The 18,983-nt window shown below is 50.0% G+C and overlaps 1 protein-coding gene across 2 annotated transcripts; it reads left to right on the forward strand.

Moving 5' to 3' along the window:
• The first annotated feature begins 2,419 nt into the window (after nt 1–2,419).
• Nucleotides 2,420–12,701, forward strand: AADACL3 (arylacetamide deacetylase like 3). 2 transcript variants are annotated; one of them, XR_013761599.1, is made up of 5 exons: nt 2,420–2,614; nt 4,801–5,017; nt 6,761–6,824; nt 8,492–9,432; nt 10,965–12,701. XR_013761599.1 is itself a non-coding variant. In XM_079125731.1 (4 exons), the coding sequence occupies exons 1-4, from the start codon at nt 2,447–2,449 to the stop codon at nt 9,264–9,266; spliced, it is 1,224 nt and encodes a 407-aa protein (XP_078981857.1). In that variant the 5' UTR covers nt 2,420–2,446; the 3' UTR covers nt 9,267–12,701. The 2 variants fall into 2 exon arrangements, 1 of the variants encoding a protein (XP_078981857.1); XM_079125731.1 differs by having other exon boundaries at nt 8,492–12,701.
• The last annotated feature ends 6,282 nt before the right edge of the window (nt 12,702–18,983 follow it).

Here is an 18,983-nt window from a genome sequence, read left to right on the forward strand (position 1 = left end):
GGACCTGTCTTTACTGGAGCCCGGGGCATTACTCATGCTAGTTTCCATGGAGAGTTCTAATTGGTGGGTTTACGGCAAACAGGCTGAATTCTGTGGCATCACCCATGACTGAGAGGTGGCTGCCGTGACATATCCACAAAGCCCATGGGCTGTGGAGGTTGGCAGAGCGCGGTTGGCCAGCTGTATCCCAGGGAGGCGGCCCAGGAGGTAGTTTGTATAAGGCAGGTGTATGCACAGACCACGGTGAGGAGCCAGGAGGAGGCAGGGGACTGGAAACCGTGTCAGGAGTGACTAAGCCACCAAGTTGAACAAGTTAGACCTTTATCCAAAGGTTCAGCAATTAAACCCTTATTCAAAATGGATGTCGAGGGGCTGGCCGTATAGCTCCTCTCGTAGAGTGCCTGACTCTCATGCTGGAGACCCAGGTTCGAGTCCCCAGCCTTCTGTGATTGTGCAAATACCAAACAAACAAAATGGATGTCGAGGCCACCTGAGACACGGGCGTGCACTCTAACACACTTAAACATTCAAGGGACTCAGTACAGCCCTGGGCAGAGAGCAGGGACCCTAGCTTCACTTTGGAGATGAAGAAACTGCAGTCAGACAGAGGCTGAGGACACGGCCACCATCACGGTCTAGTTGGTGGGCAGAGGCCGCGAAGGCTCCAGGTGCCTGCCTTCCGGTTTGGGCTCTTTGCAGCTTGTGGTCCCTCCTCTCAGACAACAGGGCGAGGCACAGCCGGAGTGTCTGAATCAGCAGCTTTCCTGGAGCAGAATCCAGTGCTATGGGCTCAGAGGAGACAAGCAGAAAGAACCAGGCAAGAGCCACGCCGTCGGCCTACAGTTAGACTAGGGCAGAAGACCCCGGGCGAGGCTGGCCGCCCTGACCGGCCACCGCACCTCCGTAGCTTAGTACGGCACGTTGGCAGGGTCTCCCCCGGGGGCTCCAGGGTCCCCTGGCAGCCCCCTCCAGGTCCCTGGCAGCCCCCTCCAATCGTGGCACAGGAATCTGCCATGATGAGGCTCAGTCCTCGGAAGTCCTTCCCTTCCAGAGAGAGGGCGGCAAGCACCACGAGGACCCTCCGCAGCCAGGGCCTGCCCTGCGATCCCACTCAGATGCAGCCGGGGCCAGCACGTGGCCTTCCCGTGTGCCCACAGTGGGAGCAGAGGGTTTGAGAACACGCAGAGAAGTCTGGGTGGTGGCATCTGTGCCCGCGCTTTGCAGGTGCCAGTGTCTTTGGTGCCCCCAGTGACCCCCTGGGGAGGGGCCGTTCTTATTAGCCCATTCTGTGGATTGGGAAGCGAGCTTAGAGAGTGTCAGTTGCGTGCTCACCATCAGAAGCCAGCACTTGGCAGAATTGGTCCCAACCCAAGCGTTCCAGGCTGAGGGCTTCCCAGGCTTGGCCGTACCAACATGCCAGACCGGTCACCCCTTGGTTGTGGGGCCGTCCTGTGCCATAGGCTATTCAGGGACATCCTGGCATCTGTCCACCAGAGGCCAGCACCCTGCCCACCTCTCACCCAAATGCTTCCGGACAAGCCAGGTTACTCCTGGGAGGGAAGTGTCCCCAGGGAGAGCCACTGCTCCACCACCAGGTGGGGGGACACGGCAGCCCTCACCACCCTACAGCTGCCACAGGGCCTGGCTGCTGGGGAAGACGGCGAGCAGAGACACTCACTTCCAACCCCCTGGAGACGCAGGAGAGCTTGTTTTCTCCTGTTTGACCAGGAAGAGGACAAAGCCCATCTGCTTTTCCCTTCATTCCATATCTCTGACTCGGCTTCCACAGAGAACCAACCCGGGTCCAGCCTCCTGGATAAAAGAGTTCAAAACACAAGTTCCGGTCTTCACAGAGGTTTTATTCGAGAGACATCCACAGACACATGACGCAGGGGGCGTCTCAGCTCATGAGAAGAAAGTAATAGGAGTGAGGGGGCCGTGGCCTCGCTGAGAGGGTGACCTTTGAGCAGCAGCCTGGACAATAGGAGGGATGGAACCTGGACAATGTCTGGGGAAACGTTGCATCAGAAGAGCAAGAGCGAAGGCCCAGAGGCCTCTTCAGCAGGCTAAGGGTAGCAAGTGTGGCCAGAGTGCTTTTGGGGGTGGGAGATGTGGTGTGGGGAGGCAGGGGGATCGCATCTGTGATGTCTGGTGGCATAGTCAAGGCCACTTCTGCCAGCAGTGCCCAGAGCTGAGCTGGAACTCTGCAGCAATCTTTTCTAGCTGGATCAGGTTGTGGGAGCCACTTTCTCCTCTGTGTGGGCCCAGCCCTGACCCAGAACCACATCCTCACCTGAGTCTGTGACTCACCGGGGCTGTGCCAATGTCTGCAGGAGGCCAGGAGGCGGGGAGAGAAGGTGGTGGCGTATAAGTGAGGAGGTCTCCTGGCCCCAAGCACATCCTCGTGGTCTAAGCTGAGCACAGCCTCCTCCACGGTGGGCCCAGCATGGTGCTCCTGGTGCTGGTCTTCCTTGCAGCTGCCGGCGTGTTCTCTCTGGGAGTCGGGCTGTGGGCAGTCTGCAGCCATTTTATCACCACAGACATCCCTGCAGGTATCGGCCACCCTGTGAAACTGAGGTTCCTCGGTTGCATTTTCCAGCTACTGGTGACATGGGTGAGTTCTGCGCTTTATTTGTTCCCTCCTGAGGTTGGAGGGAGTTGGGGGAAATTGCATACCAGCAACTTCAGAGTGAATTAGCACTGGCATCATGTGGCCTGCAGTCAAAGCCGATAGCACTTCTCAAAACTGAATTAATCTGCAGGCTGAGCTGCCCTGGGTTATGAGCCCCAAAATTCAAAGAATGATTGGCTTCTTTTTTAGAGTGTGAGTCAGCTGTTCATGACTACAATGAAATATCTGAGATCATCAAACTGTAAGAAAAAAGTTTGTTTGGTCTCACAGTTTTGGACATTCCAGGTCATGGTGGGTTGGCCCCACTGCCTTGGGCCTGTGGCCAGGCAGCACATCCTGGCGGGTACAGGGGCACAAGGAACCAGCTGCTCACCTCGTGGCCAGGATGCCAACGAGGAAGAGGGAGGAGTTGGGGTCTCACAATCCCTTCAGAGGCCCCTGGACCTCTCACCAGGCCCCAACTCCAAAGGTCCTGCCACTCCCAAGAAGGACACGCAGGGGTTCCCTGTTTTCAGTCTGAGTGATTCATTTAAACACATGCATACAAGACCCCAGGGAGAACTACACAGGAGCGGCCAGGGTGGATTTGCAGTTCTTTGCCAGAGAGTTGACAGAATGGACTAAAGACACACGTTACATTTCTTACGCAATAAAAAGCGATTGGCTCAGTGCCTCCTCTCCCGAGAAACGCTGGAGGGTGTCTCCCCCCCCTGCACCCCCCCAGGGCCTGCTTTTCCAAGGTGTCACGCCAGGGAGCCAGGGTTTCCCAACCGGGATGCTCAATCTGTTGTCCAGCTTCCCAATGACACTGCCTTCACTTCCTCAAATTCAGGACATGGGGTGCAGAGTGAGCCCTCCTTGTTAGCCACGGTCTCTCTTTGTTGATTGTTTTTTTTTCCCTGCAAAGACGTGTTGTGCAACTGTTGTGTGTCATGCCTCCAGACTTGGGTTTGATGATGGACGGAAGAGAGATTCCCAGGCAGGGTCTTTGTGAACCCAGGGAGCTTGGAGTCTCTCTTGGAGCTTGGAGACCAGCCTCAAACAAACAGCTTCTCCAGAGCCCAGTGCTAGGAGGAAAGCACACGGGGACTCGCTCACTGGGGTGACCCGAGCCCCCAGGGGGACAGAATGCAAGGCGCACATGAATATGGATGGGTCCAAATCCCCCATGTTCACTACTGACCTCTGATTGAAATGCAGCCCCCCATTAAGGTGGAAGGCAACAGACCCCATTTGGGTGAGCAGGGCTGAAACTTTGTCACCAAAAGGAGTTGCTGCTGCCGTCTGTGCATTCCTTGACCCCTGGGCACATCTGACTGCTCACTGGTCCTGCTGCTCAGTGTGCCTGTGAGTTAGCGTGTACGTAGTGACCTCACACTTTACTCTGATGAACTGCCTTGCTCCACAGTGTCACGTATTTCAAACATATTCTGGGGCAAGGTCGGCAAGCGACCCAGGACAATAATGGTTGTGGGACCCAGTAGGGCTAGGGACTACGAGCCCAGGGAGAGTGCTAGTTTATTTGTTCATTCTTTATTCTGTGCATCTCTGCACACATCCCACAGGAGGCCGGGTAACGTGAAGAAGCCCTGGGGACCCGCCCAGCATTGTCAATCTGCTCTTCCCACAGTTCTGCCCTCTTCCCTAGTTTCTTAAGAAAATCTTGGACACCATCATGTCATCGTATTCAAAACTATCCCAGTAGGTGTGATCAGGAGATAAGAGCTCCTCCTTTTCCTTTTTAAGAAAACATCGGCACCGTCGTTAGCAGCCTGCCTGGGAGGCCTGGAAGTTCCTCGCTGACGGGGACGGCCTGTGCAGCTAAGGCAGAGCAGGAGTGTCGAGGGAGGGCAGCATCCCAGGCGGAGAGCTAGTGAGTGGGGCCTAAGTCTTTTCGGTTGCAGTGGGAGTGCTAGGTGTCTGGGGACAGTGGCTGAGGGGGCTGGCTGGCACTGGGGCCACGTGGGCCTGGGTGAGCATACATTTTACTGCAGGTGTGATGGGGACACCGAGGGACCCAGCAGGGCTGTGGTCCAATCTGACTGCTCTTTGCCAAGCCTCTTCTCGCCACCTGCAGAAGGCAGGTGTGGCCGCCAGATGGCAGGTGGCCTGTGAGATGGCCCCAGCAGAACCTCTTCTCCATCCATTTCCCCTTCTTTCTCCAACAGGGGATCATATTTGAGAAATTGAGGATCTGTTCTGTACCCCAATTTGTCAGTTTTGTGCATGATCTGCAGCCACTGAAGAAGGATCCAGATGTCATGGTCAAAGATCTCCACTTTGGGACCATCCCTGTGAAGCTATACCAGCCCAAGGCGCCCTCCTGCACCCTGAAGCCTGGCGTCGTCTTCTATCATGGCGGTGGAGCCACTCTGGGGAGCTTGAGTAAGAGGACCCCTGGACCTCCCCAGGGAGCCTGCCAAGGGGCCCCAGAGCATGGTCGTCATCTGAGATTACAGTCCACTGTCAGGACCGGGGCACTGGGATGGTTAATGGATCTCAGACCATTGAGGAAGCAAAGACACGGAAAGCACTGACTTCTTTTTTGGAAATAAGGGCACACACACACTCACACACAAACATGCATCCACAGGTTTAACCACGGATTGAAAGTATTTTAAAAATTGTACGTGTATATATGTGTGTGTGCATACCCATACCCATGCAGCCAATGTACATACGTGCCATCTTCCTTAGGTATCCATGGGATTGGTTCCAGGGATCCTCACTGATACCAACATCTACAGATACTCAAGTCTCTTATACAAAACGGCCTAACATTTGCACGTAACCCACTCATAGCCTACTTTAAAAATCATGTCTAGAATACCTATAAAACCCAGTACAATGTAAGTGCTATGTAAGTCGATGTTATATTATTGTTTAGGAAATAACAACAAGAAAAATCTTGTCTATGTTCAGATACATTTTCAAATACACACACACACACACACACACACACACACACGTATCCATGGTACTAGGAATTGAAGTCAGGGATGTTTTATCACTACCGCTGAGTTCCATCTTCAGCTCTTTGTATTTTATTTTGAAACAGTGTCTCACTAGATTGCCCAGCTGGCCTCAAATTTGTAATCCTCCTGCCTCAGCCTCCTGAGTTGCTGGGATGACAGCTGTGGCTCAGACACATTTTTTTTTTACCAAGTATTTTTGATCCGCTGTTGGCTGGATCTGTGGAGACATAACCTCCTACCCGCTGTGTGCATTTATCAAGATGAAAACACTTAGAAATGAAATTCACACCACACGGAAGGAACCATTCCCAAGTAGCTTGCAGTGGTATGAAGCTCATGCTGTGCAAATACCACCTACATTTAATTGGAAAGAAGAATACTTTAAATGCAAATAACTAAAATACATCATTTTGTTTCAGATCAGGTATTGCCTGACATGAATTCTGGTACAGAAACAGGAAGATCAAAGATTTAAGGAAAATTAATAAGAGGAAAGACTCCAGGGGAGACAATTTTATTATCTTAATTCCTGCCCTGCAAGTCAGAGAAAGGATATCTTTATTTGGCTTCAGCTGGGCTTCATAATCTGTGGGATGCTGGGCCCTCATGGTGGTCTTTGAGAGTCAATGGGGGCTTAGGTTTGGTTTGCATGATGAGTGATAATAGCCGTCGGTATTTATTAATGATATTTACGTTGCTGGTACTGTGGAAACCTTATATGAGCATTATCTCATTTAACTCCCCAGACCCTCCTGGAAGCTAAATAGTATCACTATCCCCATTTCACAGATGGGAAAATCAAGCCTGAGAACTTAACTTTCTCTACATTAGCTCAAGTTAAAAAGGAAAAAGGAGGCCACATTGAGTTTTGAACTCTGGTTTGTGTGAATCCCAGGATCAAACCCCAGACTTCTGTGTTCTGTGACCAAACAGCTTCCCAGACATTTTTCAGGAAAGGTCTGATGGACGGGGCCTGGCCATCCTGGAGAAAGTTGCTCAGGGGAGGAGGAACAGCGAGTAGAACAGGAGGAATTCTACTCCGGAACTAAAATAACTGCAAAGCATAGAGCCTACCCAGGCGCTCTGTCAGCAAGCAGGGGACAGCTGGCCAGGACACCTTCCCGGTGAATGTGACCAACCTTTTGTTTTCCAGAAACCCACCACCGCGTGTGCTTGCGTTTGTCCAAGGACAGTGGCTCAGTGGTTGTGGCAGTTGGGTGAGCGAAGGAGAGGACGGGGATCCTGCTGGGCAGCCAGCTTTGGTTTGGAGCGATGGGGGGGCAGGAGGAATGGGGGGCTGACGGGAGTGTGAGGGAGTCCAGGGGTGCGGCAGGGGCAGGGAGGAGCCAGTGAGGAGGAGGGGGCAGAAAGGGCCGGACGAAGGGGCGGAGGACAGGAAGGCCTCCCGGTGCCTGCAGCCCTGGTCTGTGTGGAGAGGACTCCTGCAGTCCTGGCTTCTGGAGGCGGGGCCGTGGTCTTTTCCATGCAGATCAGGTGCGCAGCGTGCGCAGGTACGCAGCGTGCGCAGGTACGCTTTGGTGGAGGAACCCTTCTTTGAGAAGAGAGCCTTGCCCGTTCCAGACGAGTAGGACTTCCCTCTGCTAAACGCCAGCCACGCCAGTCACGTCCACCCTCAGGGTCCCCAAGACAACCCCAACACTGCCACATCCACTTCCAAGTGCTCCCTGGAGGGAGCTCCCCCCAAGGAAGGGAGAGGAAATTAACAAGCAAATGAACGAAACCCACTCCCTCTCCTAGCTGATGCCGAGAGCTCTCACTGAACCTGGAATCTCTAAGAGGGGCAGTGGGCACTGGGCAGGGCAGAGGCGGCCTGGCCCTCCCTGGGCCTCCGTCCTGCTGTCCCATACATCCACGCCAGCTTTCCCCGTGGCTTCACTTCAATGCACTGCTAGTGAAGAAATACCACTGCTGAGATGTCTCCTGGGACACACGTGCCAGCTCTCCTGTGGCAAGGCTGGTCGAGGAGAATAAAAATAAAAATGAGAGAGGGACAGACAGAGACACCCGGTCAAACGCTCACTTTACAGCTCTCGGCTCCAAAGCGATAGCTCAGTCGTTGGCCCTCTGCGCCTTACTGTTCTGGTTGTGCCAGGACGAGACAAAGCCAGCAAATCTCTGCCAGAAGGTTAGGTTCTGTCCCAGTCCCAAGTCAAGGTAGCCTGGAATGGGGGCCCAGGAGTGGAAATGGCTGGCAGGTTTCTTTTCTTTTTTTTTTTTTTTTTAATTGTGATCAGCATTTAAAAAAGGGTGACATTTCTCACAAAATCCAGATTTCTAGAATCTCTTGAGTAATGGGGAAGTCTAATAGTGCCAGGTTGACGTCCCTGGGTGACCGCCATGGTCTACAGTGGGCATAGCTGATTTGAAGGGGTCCTGCCTGTGATCTGTTGGTCTTTGGTGGGATTTAAGTCTACGCGGTCTCCCCACAAAAACCGGTGGGGAGGGAAGGATGAATTGCAATCAAGACCCCGGCGAGCCAGAGGATGCTCGTAAAAGAAATACAAGACAGGAGGCAGCCCCAACTGTGGGCCAGGGGGGCGGCACCAGGTAGGTTTGGGAACATGGGGCTGGTGCTGTGACACCCAAGTGGTTGGCCAATGGGCGGGTGGCAGGGCTCGGATGGAGGCGCTAGTCCCTGTAGGGCAGTGAGCCCTTGGGAGTGGCAGCTGCTGGTTACTGAGCTTATGAGCTGGGTAAAAAGGGCCTTGTGTCTACCATTTTGTTTAAGCGTCACACTTCCCTCCATCTGCCCAGCTTTCCGAAAGGGATATTAATAGAAGAAATTCGGGTCAAAAGATGCTAGACAGTTACTTTGGGCTTCCTCGGGGTGATGGGCATAGACTGTTCCTTGATTTCTTTTCAGGTATCGCAAGTCACCCAAGTATAAGTTTCCAGTGATGCTAAGAGACTGCATTGTGGCCACCATCCACTTCCTGCAGTCCCTGGATGCCTACGGAGTGGACCCCACTCGGGTTGTGGTCTGTGGTGACAGTGTGGGAGGGGGAGTGGCAACCGTGATCTGCCAGATGTTTGCCAGCTGCCCCGACCTCCCCCGGATCCGCGCTCAGATTCTGATCTACGCCGCCCTCCAAGGCCTGGATTTCCAATCCCCGTCCTATCAGCAGAACAGGAACGTCCCTCTGCTGACCTGGAGTTTCGCCTTCTACTGTCTGTGCTCCTACCTGGATATCAACCCTTCCTGGCAAAGCACCATCAAGAAAGGTGCCCACTTGCCGCCGGATGTCTGGGAGAAGTACAGAAAGTGGCTGGGCTCAGAAAACATCCCAGAGAGGTTTAAGAAGAGAGGCTACCAACCCGTGGTCCCTGCGCCTGTGAACGAAGCCGCTTTCCTGGAGACGAGCGTCCTTCTGGACCCGACGTGCTCACCCCTGATCACGGGAGACGACGTGGTGTCTCGGCTCCCAGAGGCCTGCATCGTGAGCTGCGAGTATGACCTGCTCCGGGACCACTCGCTCCTGTACAAGAAGAGGCTGGAAGACCTGGGGGTGCCCGTGACGTGGCACCACATGGAGGATGGTTTTCATGGCGTGCTCAACACCCTTGACCTTGGCTGTTTGCACTTCCCATGCTCGGCAAACATTCTGAATGCAATGACCCAGTTCATCAAGGGGCTATGACCCTCCTTCCTTCCTGCGGGCGCATCCCCCCACAGGGCTCTCTGTGGCTCTGTGGCTAACTGAGGTGATACTGGGTGGGGATGGGTGGTTGTCTCCTTCCTGGTCTGGATTCTAGAATCATCCTGTGCATAGTGTTCCTGATGTCTGAAGCAAAGCAGTAGAAGAGGTAGGTTTGGGACTCTGTGTCCACGTTCACGGTTGGGAAAGGTGGAGGTGACCATCTTCAGTGGTCACCTGCAAGCATGGATCTGCATACCTAGGCTGATCCTGTCCTCCTTAGCTAGAGCCCAGACTGTCCGGGCTGACCCGGGCTGTGTGGTGCAGTGCCTGGTTGGCGGACCTTGGGGAAGCCCAGGGGCATCGTCTGCAATCCCATGGGACTTTTCCAGGGGAACCCTGAGGTCTGGGAGCGCAGTGTCCCCCTTCCTGCTGTTGCCCGCATTCTGGGCTCGGAGCTGTCTTCACTTTCTTGACTGCGGCTTTCCCTAAGTCTGAATCACTTCAGAATCCGTCGCTGTAGGCCCCTCTTTGAATGGACCGCTGAGGCGCGTGGCTGACTGCTCAGGGGAGAAGGCACCCACGGGGCTGGAGGCCCAGAGTCAAGGACGGGCGGTCCCAGGACTTCCTAGAAAGATCTGTCATTTAGCTCGGGGTTAGTGCCATAAGATGAAGGACAGTGGCTTTGCATTCCAAATTGCTTTCGTGGATCAACGAATTAAGGACAAAGACCCAGGTCAAAGTTGAAATTAACCAAATCTGTCTCTGCTGTTCTCTGCCTCTCTTCCCTATCAGTGTCTGTCTCAGAGGCAGTTCACCCCCATGGGGGACCTCCCTGCTGAGCCCGGACCACGTTGCCCTGTGTTCTGTCCCAGAGCGGCCACTCGCTCCCTTGTCTCATCCCTGAGCCAGCACAGGCTAGTATGGGTCGAGCTGCGCTGCGGTGAAAAATGGCCCCCAGAGTCCCCGTGTCTTTTGACAGCAAAAGTCTGTTTCCCGGGACCAGGCCAGTGGCGCAGGCTCCATCTGAAACATCTCCCATCTTGGGGCAGAGGGGAAATATCATGGCGAACCACACACTGTCTCTCTAAACTTCTCAGAAGCAGCCCATCACTTCTGTTCACCTTTCGTGGCTGGTGAAGTTCGTTTGCCTTTCATGGGTTGGGGGAGTCACCTGGCCAAGCCTGACACTGATGGAATGGAGAAGCATAGTCCTCTCCCCAGAGGAGCAGTGGATATTTTTGGATATTCTCAATCATATTTCCATTTCCATTTTCTCTTTTTAAAAATTAAATCATATCATATCAATGATACCCAAATATAAAACCTTAAAATATGAGCAGTAAGGCTAAAGTCCCGTTGACTGCCCTCCTCTCAAATCTCTTCCCTTTTATCCAGCTGTATCCATGATTGCCTTTTTTAGTTTGTTTTTTGAATGTGGTGTTCCAATCCTTTAAAGCCTGTTTCTTTGCACTTACATACGCAGATATATACCCACAGAAAACATAGAGTATTATTTTGGGGGATGACTTTACCAAATATTGTTGCATAAAAGGTATTATCTATACAGGTTTGTGGAGAGCAGGCTGCATCCTGCTGAGTTTCCCCATGATGTACAGAAGAGCAGTGCTCAGGCTAAACCTGGGCTACTCCATTCTATAAAGCAGTAGTCTGCCATGAGTTACTCCATTTTGATTTCAGGTGCTGAAGCAGAGTGACCCGATATCTAGCTTACGCAAGTAAACAACCACCAACTGCCTAGCTCAATCAAAAGGCACAAACTGATTTAAAAAAAAAAAAAAAAAATCTAATAAAAACGACCATCCAGGAACTTGTTGAATTAATCAGAAGCTCATGGATACATGGGGGTATTAAACTCGTATTGGAAAAACCAGGCCCATGAGCTTACCGAACACACCAGACCACCAAATGGAGCAGCCCCTCACCTGAGGCCCATAAAAGCAGAAGCCCCCCCCCCAAGACTGGACATGGTGGCACACTGACCCTGTCACCGGGCTACTCGTCAGGAGCCTCGCCCAGGAAAATCCACACAGTGATGAACCTCCGATTTCCTGTCCTCAGAGTGTGGTTTCTCCTGCCTGGGCAACCCAGCATGGCCCACTCCATGCTGACTCTGAAACGGCCATCCCTCTGGACCCTGGCCTAGACAGAGCTCCTGCGCTTGACAGCTCTGCACTCTGAACACAGTTCTTGGGCCGTTTCCTCATCTTCCCTGGCCGCCTTCTGTGACTCTGCCATCACATCTCTTCTCTGCCTCTGCTCTCAGCTCAGTCCCTTGAGCCCGGGGGCTTCCTGAACCCTGAGCCTTTCTGTAACCTACGTACATAGAGTTGTGTCAGGTGCTTCGTGTGATGTGTGACTGGAGGGCTCTAGATATTAGTCGTTAAAGTTGGAATAAGAGAGTCGGAGGTTGCCTGGCCGGTGACTCTCGGAATTTCACAAGCCTTCAAGAGGAGCCTTGGCTACCTCGTTCTTCAATAAATCCTGACACTGCGGAAGGCTGCGAATGTGTCCTCGCTTGCTTATGACAATGCTGTACACCTGGAGTTTTTTCACTTAATAATATGCCTGAGGAATCTAGCCTAATAAAAATAGGTTTATCTTATTCTTTGTATTAGAACAGGGACTTAGAGACTGTCTGTCTCAAAAAGCCTGACTCTTCACTTGGCCCTGCAGATGTACGGTGTATAACTCAGAGCAGGATAAAAGTCTGGCATCTCTGCCTTCATTTTGTATCTGTTTCCTTCGTTACCTTAAACTTTGGGCCAGATGGCTGCTCAACTCCGCACACAGACATGCTAATCACTTAAGGAATGTTCATCGAAGGGAGTAGTCCACCCGTTCAAGGATGAAAACAGCAAGATAAGAAGAACTAAGATATTTTCAAGATCTTCAGGGACACTGAAGCGACTGCTAGATTTCTAGAACATCCTGTTTCCAGATCCCTGGAATAGAGCCTAGAAGTCCCCAGTCCTTACCTTACACCTCCCAGGGACAGTGCAGCCTTGCACCAGATCAGCCCATCAGGAGACTGCCCTGCACACCCCCAAGCAAGATCAGTCGCTCATCTCACAGGAATCAAATCGCCCCCTTCCCGGATTACACGTCTGACAGATAAATATCCTATGAAGCAAGTGGAGATTCCCACTCTAGTGATAAGGACTTTTCTGGAAGGATCTTGCAGAACCGGAACTGGGATAAAGATGAACCAGCGGCAGCTTGACCAACAGTGTTTAATCACACAGTGGGCGTTTTGGTTGCATCCATCAACACTTAAAATGGGCCCGGCCCTCGTTCCCTGCCCAGTTCCTCCTCTGCGTGAGCCTAAGGCTCCTGTCAGAAGCCCTGAGACGGGGCCGAGATGGCTGCTGAGCTACTGGCTTCCCACCAGGGACAAACCGATTCAAGTTCCTTTCCTGTTTTCACCATTACTTTTTGGCTGGACCTGATTTATTGGAACCCCCAGAACTGGACCTTTGGCTGAGGATTCTGGCAACGGTATTCCCTGGTGTGGCTACATTACAGTTTCAGCTATGCTTGGTGGGCACATTTGGTCTGTTTCCAATTTTTCACTAAGAAAAATTTGTAATGAATATTTCTGCACAGTCCTCTGTTCTGCCTGGGTGATAGATTCAAGAAGGAGAGCTGTTGACTGGGCATGTTTTATTAATTAATCAATTAATTAATTAGACTGCAAATTGAACCCAACACCTTTCTACCACTGAGTTCCATCCTCCAACCCTTTTTTAAAAATATATTTTGAGACAGGGTCTCACTAAGTGTCTGAGGCTGGCCTCAACCTTGTGGTTCTCCTGCCTCAGCCTCCCAAGCTGCTGGGGTTACAGGCATGTGCCACCACGGCTGGCTGGGCACATTTGAAGTGTTCATGGAGTAACCCAATGCCCCCTGCACTCCCTATGTTCCGCAGATCTCAATTTGTAGGGAAGCAGATTGTAGCATCCAACCCCAAACACACGGTGCTTGCGGTTCAGTTTTGAAGCATTTCTTTTCATAGGAAAACCCTTAAGGGTCCATTTCCATTCAGATGAACCACCTCTCCGCCTGTGTCAGCCCTAAAGGACACAGATTGTAAGTCGAGGAGACAGAAGCGTTCTGGGCTCCTGCCTGTTTTTGCAAAGCCCTCTGGGAGCCAGTGATGGTCACACGCTCCACAGCAAACCAGAGGCCCAACGTTGGCTGAACCTCCTCGTTCCTCTGTTTCTTCCCTAGAAACCAGGCTACATGTGTCCAGCACAAGCAGTTGTCCCTGTAAAGGACACATGCAGTGCAGGGTGTGTCTGTTTTCCACCAGACACAGTGTGTGTGCATGAGTGCGTGCACATGCGTGCATGTGTGTGCGCATGTGTGCGTGTGTGTGTGTGTGTGTGTGTGTGTGTGTGTGTGTGTGCTGTTTATCAGAGTCACAGCAAACTCCCTGGTAGGGTGAGCAAGCTGTTCTTCTACATAAGAATCCTCGGTTCAAAGAGAATCGAGAATTATTGCCCTTGGGACTTTTCTTCCCCAATTTTCCCAAATACATTCCTTTAAAGTAGGGAAAAGAATACATTTTGTTACTGAGATAAACTTGGTTTAGGCACAAAGAGAAGAAAGAACCAAGCACCTGTTGTTGACCCTCTAGGTGTGACCAGCACCTTCTAGGTGCCTCAGAGGTAACATCTCTTTGCCTTCTCGTGGTCTTATAAAGAACATGGTATTTTGTCCCAATTTACCGGTTAGGAAACCAGCATTGATTTGGCCAGGGAACTTGGTCAAAGTTAAATAGCCAGGAAGTGGTGGAACTGGAATTTCCAGTAGGTCCGTGTTCCAAATGCCCTTCCCTACAACCATTGGTTCCCTCTGCAGAGACTCTTAGTTATTCTTCATTTGCCAAATTGCTGAGTCTGACCTGAAACGTGGATCCTCCCGCCTCAGCTTCCTGAGTCTCAGGCATCACAGGCATGCGCCTCTGTGTCAGGCTTGGCAGATGTTTTCTTGAAATGAAGTAAGTTTATCATTTCAAGGAAAACAAAAAACAGAATAGTCGCCCATGATGAAATTTTGATCTTTCAAAGGTAAAACTAGAACTTTGGAAAACTCATATCTACCATCGTGAGCTCGACAACTTCCTAAACACACGCTTTTCTGATGAGATCAGCACCGATATTAACAAATCTGATGTTTAAATATCATATGATGAAAGATCCGCACAGCTCGGTAACATTCCGAGTGACCGCTGCAATGTTACAAAATGGTGAACAGGTAGAAGATTCACTCAAAGCACAAAAGGCACCAGCGGATGTTAATGGATGCCGCAATACAGCTCTTTAAGGGTTTCAAAGTAATATCAAAGATGCAAGCCCTGTGATGGGTCTTCTCCCTGTGACACTTTTGACCCTAGAAGGATCCGGTTTTCCACAGCACGCCAAGCAATTCCCAGTTTTCCTCAGGCACCAGCCGGGTGTCCGACAATCTAATTCAGTCTGACAGTAACTGCTAGGTCGTGCAGAACTCAGGTTAGGGACTCAGTCCCCTCAGACTGCCCCGTTTTCAGATGCCAATCACAAGTCGGGGACCTCGAGTCGCCCACACATCTGTCTGCCTTTGCTATAAAGCAGAGGTTCCAGGGCCCTCCTGTGTTTGGCAATTTCATATAATGGTTCACAGCAGTCAAGGAAACTACTACCTGTTTGTTAAAAAAGATGTCACAAAGGGCACAAGTGAGAGCCCCATGGGGAGAACTGAGTGAGGTCCAAAAGACCCAAGCACAGGAGCTGGGGTCTCTTTGGGGGTGCTGCCTTCCTGGCACCCAACACAGAGGCTCGACAAACCCCTTCATTTAGGGTTTTGCAGAGACTCTATTCCATGGGCGCGATCAATTAAATCACTGGCCATTGGAGGTTAACTCCATCCACAGTCCCTCTCCCCTACAAGGTGGTGAGAGACTGGAGTTCCTTTGAAAGAAGTCCTGTCCTGAAGCAACCCAGGGGTCATCAAGAGTCACCTGATTAGCAGAGACTCCCTTATGGTTGAAAGAGGCTTGTTAACAATTAACGAAAGGGGCTCCTTTACACCTATCACTCAGGAAATTGAAGTAATTTATGAGCACGATGCCAGGAATTGGTGATGTAGATCAAATATGTATTTCCTATTATATTACAACATCACAAAAGAGTATCCACGCGGCTGGGGTAGTGGCTCAGTGGCAGAGCGCTTGACTAGCATGTGTGAAGCACTAGGTTCGAGTCTCAGCACTGCATATAAATAAGTGAAAAAAATAAAGGTCCATCAACAACTAAAAAAAAAATTTGTTTTAAAGTTAAAAAAAAAAAAGAGTATCCACGATTCACTGCAAGAACTACTTAAGTACTCCCCTCTTTTCTAACTGTCTATATATATATATATATGACTGGATATATATGTCATATATATATATATATATATGACTGGATTTTTCTTCTTTAAATAAAACAACAGAACTGGGGATGTAGCTTCAGTGGTAGAGATTTTGCCTAGCAAGCACTAGGCCCCGAGTTCAATCCCTAGCATTTCTCTCTCTCTCTCTCTCACACACACAGAGTAAAAAAAACAATATATCACAACAGAGTGAAAGCAGTAGAGATATACAAATCTATCTGTTTTTATCAGCTTAGACATGAAACATATTTGCAAAAACATGAAATATGCCATTCTTGATCTGGGGTTGTGGCTCAGTGGTAGAGCACTTGCCTAGCATGTGCAGGGCACTGGGTTCAATCCTCAGTTCCCCATAAAAATAAATAAAGTTATTGTGTTAAAAAACAAAAGATGCCATTCTCTTCACTAGATTTTTGTTTTGGGAAATAGAGTTAATTTTCATTATAAATTAACTATGTTACCATGCAATGAGTTTTGTTATTTTGGAATTAGATTTGTTTGCATTTCTAATATGGTGAATATTGATGGATATAATTGGTGTCCTGATGGTAAACTGGCTCTCTGAAGAAAACAAATAAGCAAAAGAAAACACCCTGATATGTATGCAGAACCCGCCAATTCTGGGGTGTAAATATTCCCGCCGTGACAGATTTCAAGCTACCAAATGCTCCAAGCACCACTAAATTTAATCCACATTTTAAAGAAAGAAAAGAAAAAGCCTTCTGAGCCAGGCATGGAGCACCCCTGTAATCCCAGTGACTCAGGAGGCTGAAGCAGGAGGACTGCAAGTTCAAGGTCAGCCTGGGCAACTTAGAGAAAGCCTGCCTCAAAATGAAACAATAAAAAGGGCTGGGGATGGGTTCAGGGGTAGAGCACCTCTGGGTTCAAGCCCCAGTCTGTGGCTCAGGGAAGCCCTCTGAGTGTTGATAGTTTTTACAAGACTGAAGAGGTCCTGAGGCCAAAAAGTTTGAGAACCAATGCTCTAGAGAAGTGGCCATACCTGGGCACCGGGAGACATGCATTGCGCTGCCACAGCAACCACCACGCTGTGCGAGTAGGGAGGGTCAAAATCAAGTCCCTCATCAAACCCTAATAAAACGGAGTTGGGAGGGCTTGAAGGGAGGGTCCTCACGCACATTTGTCCCAAAACAAGAACTATCACAAGAGACTCTGCCAGCCCCGAGCTGGCCGTGAGGGCCACTTCTGTGAGCATGAGCTCAGTGAGGGCTCAGCCAGTACTGTGTCCTGTCCTTCCAAGTGTCCTTAATAATCCACAAGCCTGCAGTCCGGGTGGATTTGGGAAGACCCTCTCAGCCGTGGCCAGAACACGCCGCTGCCCGCGTTCGGCCCCCTTAACAGTGAACTTCTATTACCAAATAGCCCACAGCAACTATTTCTCCATTTTGCCCGTAATAGTTTCCTGTTGCCTCCCTGGATGTGCCTATATTCATCACAGCATGCATATCACAGATTACGATATAATGCCTTCTTAAATTCCTGAGTTTTGCATTCCATTAATATGCGTGAGTATCATGCACCACCACCACCACCACCAACGACATACTGAACTCCCAAGAGAAAAAAAATCTTAGGTTTTGTTGTAGTATCAGAGACAGTCCTGGGCTGGGGAGAGAGCTCAGGTGGCAGAGTGCCTGCCTTGCCAGCACAAAGCCCTGGGTTCTAACCCCAGCACTGCAAAACAAACAAACAAAAAGTCCTTTTTGTTATTATTTTAGGTCGACAGCTACCTGCAACATGATTGAGTCTTAATAAAAATATTAACATTGAGGAACAGAGAAGCTAGACTCCAATAAATACATACAATAAGATTCTATTTATACGAAACCAACAATCAGACAAAACTAAACACTAGTGTTTATTTGATTTGATATTTTTTGGAGCTGGGGATGGAACTCAGGACCTCCTGTATGCTAAGCACACACTTACCACTGAGCTACACCGCCAGCTGCACATTAGCATTTAGAAAGATACACTTTGGTGCTGGGCATGGAGCAATAAATGGGACGTTATTGTCATAAAGCCAGATGGTGGTTTTCTTTGGGTATGGAATGAGTTTTGAATGGGAGGAGACACGTGAACACTCTGGGGTGCAGAAAATGTTTCCTTGACCTACTCAGTGGTTTTGTGGGATTTTGCTTTACCAACATATATGTCTGGAGAATTATTCTTCTTGAAACTGTTCATGTTTGTGTTACACTTTACAATTAAAGGTCTTATGAGTGGAGTTACACAGAATACGTGATTCCCCTGAGTTTTGATCAGAAAGACAGGACCCTATCTTCCTAGTGCCAGCCACACCCACACGGTGGCCCCAGACAGTGACACATCTTCCTGGTCTTCATGCTTACCATCAAAATGAAACCAGCCAGTTTCCAGGATTTCCCCTGCTTTTATTCAACGGAAGTTGGAAACACTTTCTCAGAATTGCCTACTGAAATCCAGTGTTTCCATTCATAGCAAGCAAGTCCACAGCAGCAGGGTTCTGCTCCTTTAACTTACCATAGGCATCTCCCTACATCAGCCTTCTGAATAGGAGCAGAGCATTTAGTCACATGGGTGGAGCACAGTTTATTGAACTAGGCTTTGGTCTATGCACATCTAGGTGGTTCTTGACTTTTTTGTCTAACAAACTGGCAAGCTGGTGGCCTTTTTCCTGCTGAACTGAGTTCAGTGGGGGCCCAGCCCAGGTCTAGTCACTCTTACATTGCAGCTGCAGCCCAGCACCAAACATACAATGTGAAACGATGTGGAATGAATGAATGAAGACTGAGTGAACCATATTGTGTAACTACAAACACAAATACAAGATTCTTCACAGAAGCCCCTCTGGCTATGCTGCAGACAGGCAGTGAATGGAACCCAGTGGTTTAAGCTTAACGTGGTGGCTGTGTGACTTTAGATACCTGCTTAATTTCTCTTTGCTTCAGTGTTCTCGTTTGGAAAATGGGTACAATAATTGCGCCTGCCTCAGAGGCTGCTGTGAGAGAAGACATGTAAACACCTCAGCCTGGGTCTAGCCCATTAGCAATTATTAACTAGTAGAATTCAACTCACCCCATTGTAGAAATGTGGCAAGGATGATGCCCACCTTGGGGTGTCAACACAGAAATCAGGTCTTTCTACTGCTGTTTTTGTGGTGGTACTTAGTTTGGTTTATTTTTGTGAGATCAATTTTGCTCCTGCAGAATCAGTTGTTCCCTTAGGGAGAGTATTTATACTCAGAGTCTGTCACCACGGAGATGGTAAACAATAGGGAATCCAAGA

The sequence above is a fragment of the Sciurus vulgaris genome (genome assembly GCF_902686455.1).
Source record: "Sciurus vulgaris genome assembly, chromosome: 1".
Classification (NCBI taxonomy): Eukaryota; Metazoa; Chordata; class Mammalia; order Rodentia; family Sciuridae; genus Sciurus; species Sciurus vulgaris.

Coding starts and splice junctions, on each gene's coding strand:
- AADACL3 (XM_079125731.1), top strand. CDS start 2,447: ATGGTGCTCCTGGTGCTGGTCTTCCTTGCAGCTGCCGGCGTGTTCTCT. Junction 5,018..6,760: donor AGCCACTCTGGGGAGCTTGA/GTAAGAGGACCC, acceptor TTTGTTTTCCAG/AAACCCACCACCGCGTGTGC. Junction 6,825..8,491: donor TCAGTGGTTGTGGCAGTTGG/GTGAGCGAAGGA, acceptor ATTTCTTTTCAG/GTATCGCAAGTCACCCAAGT.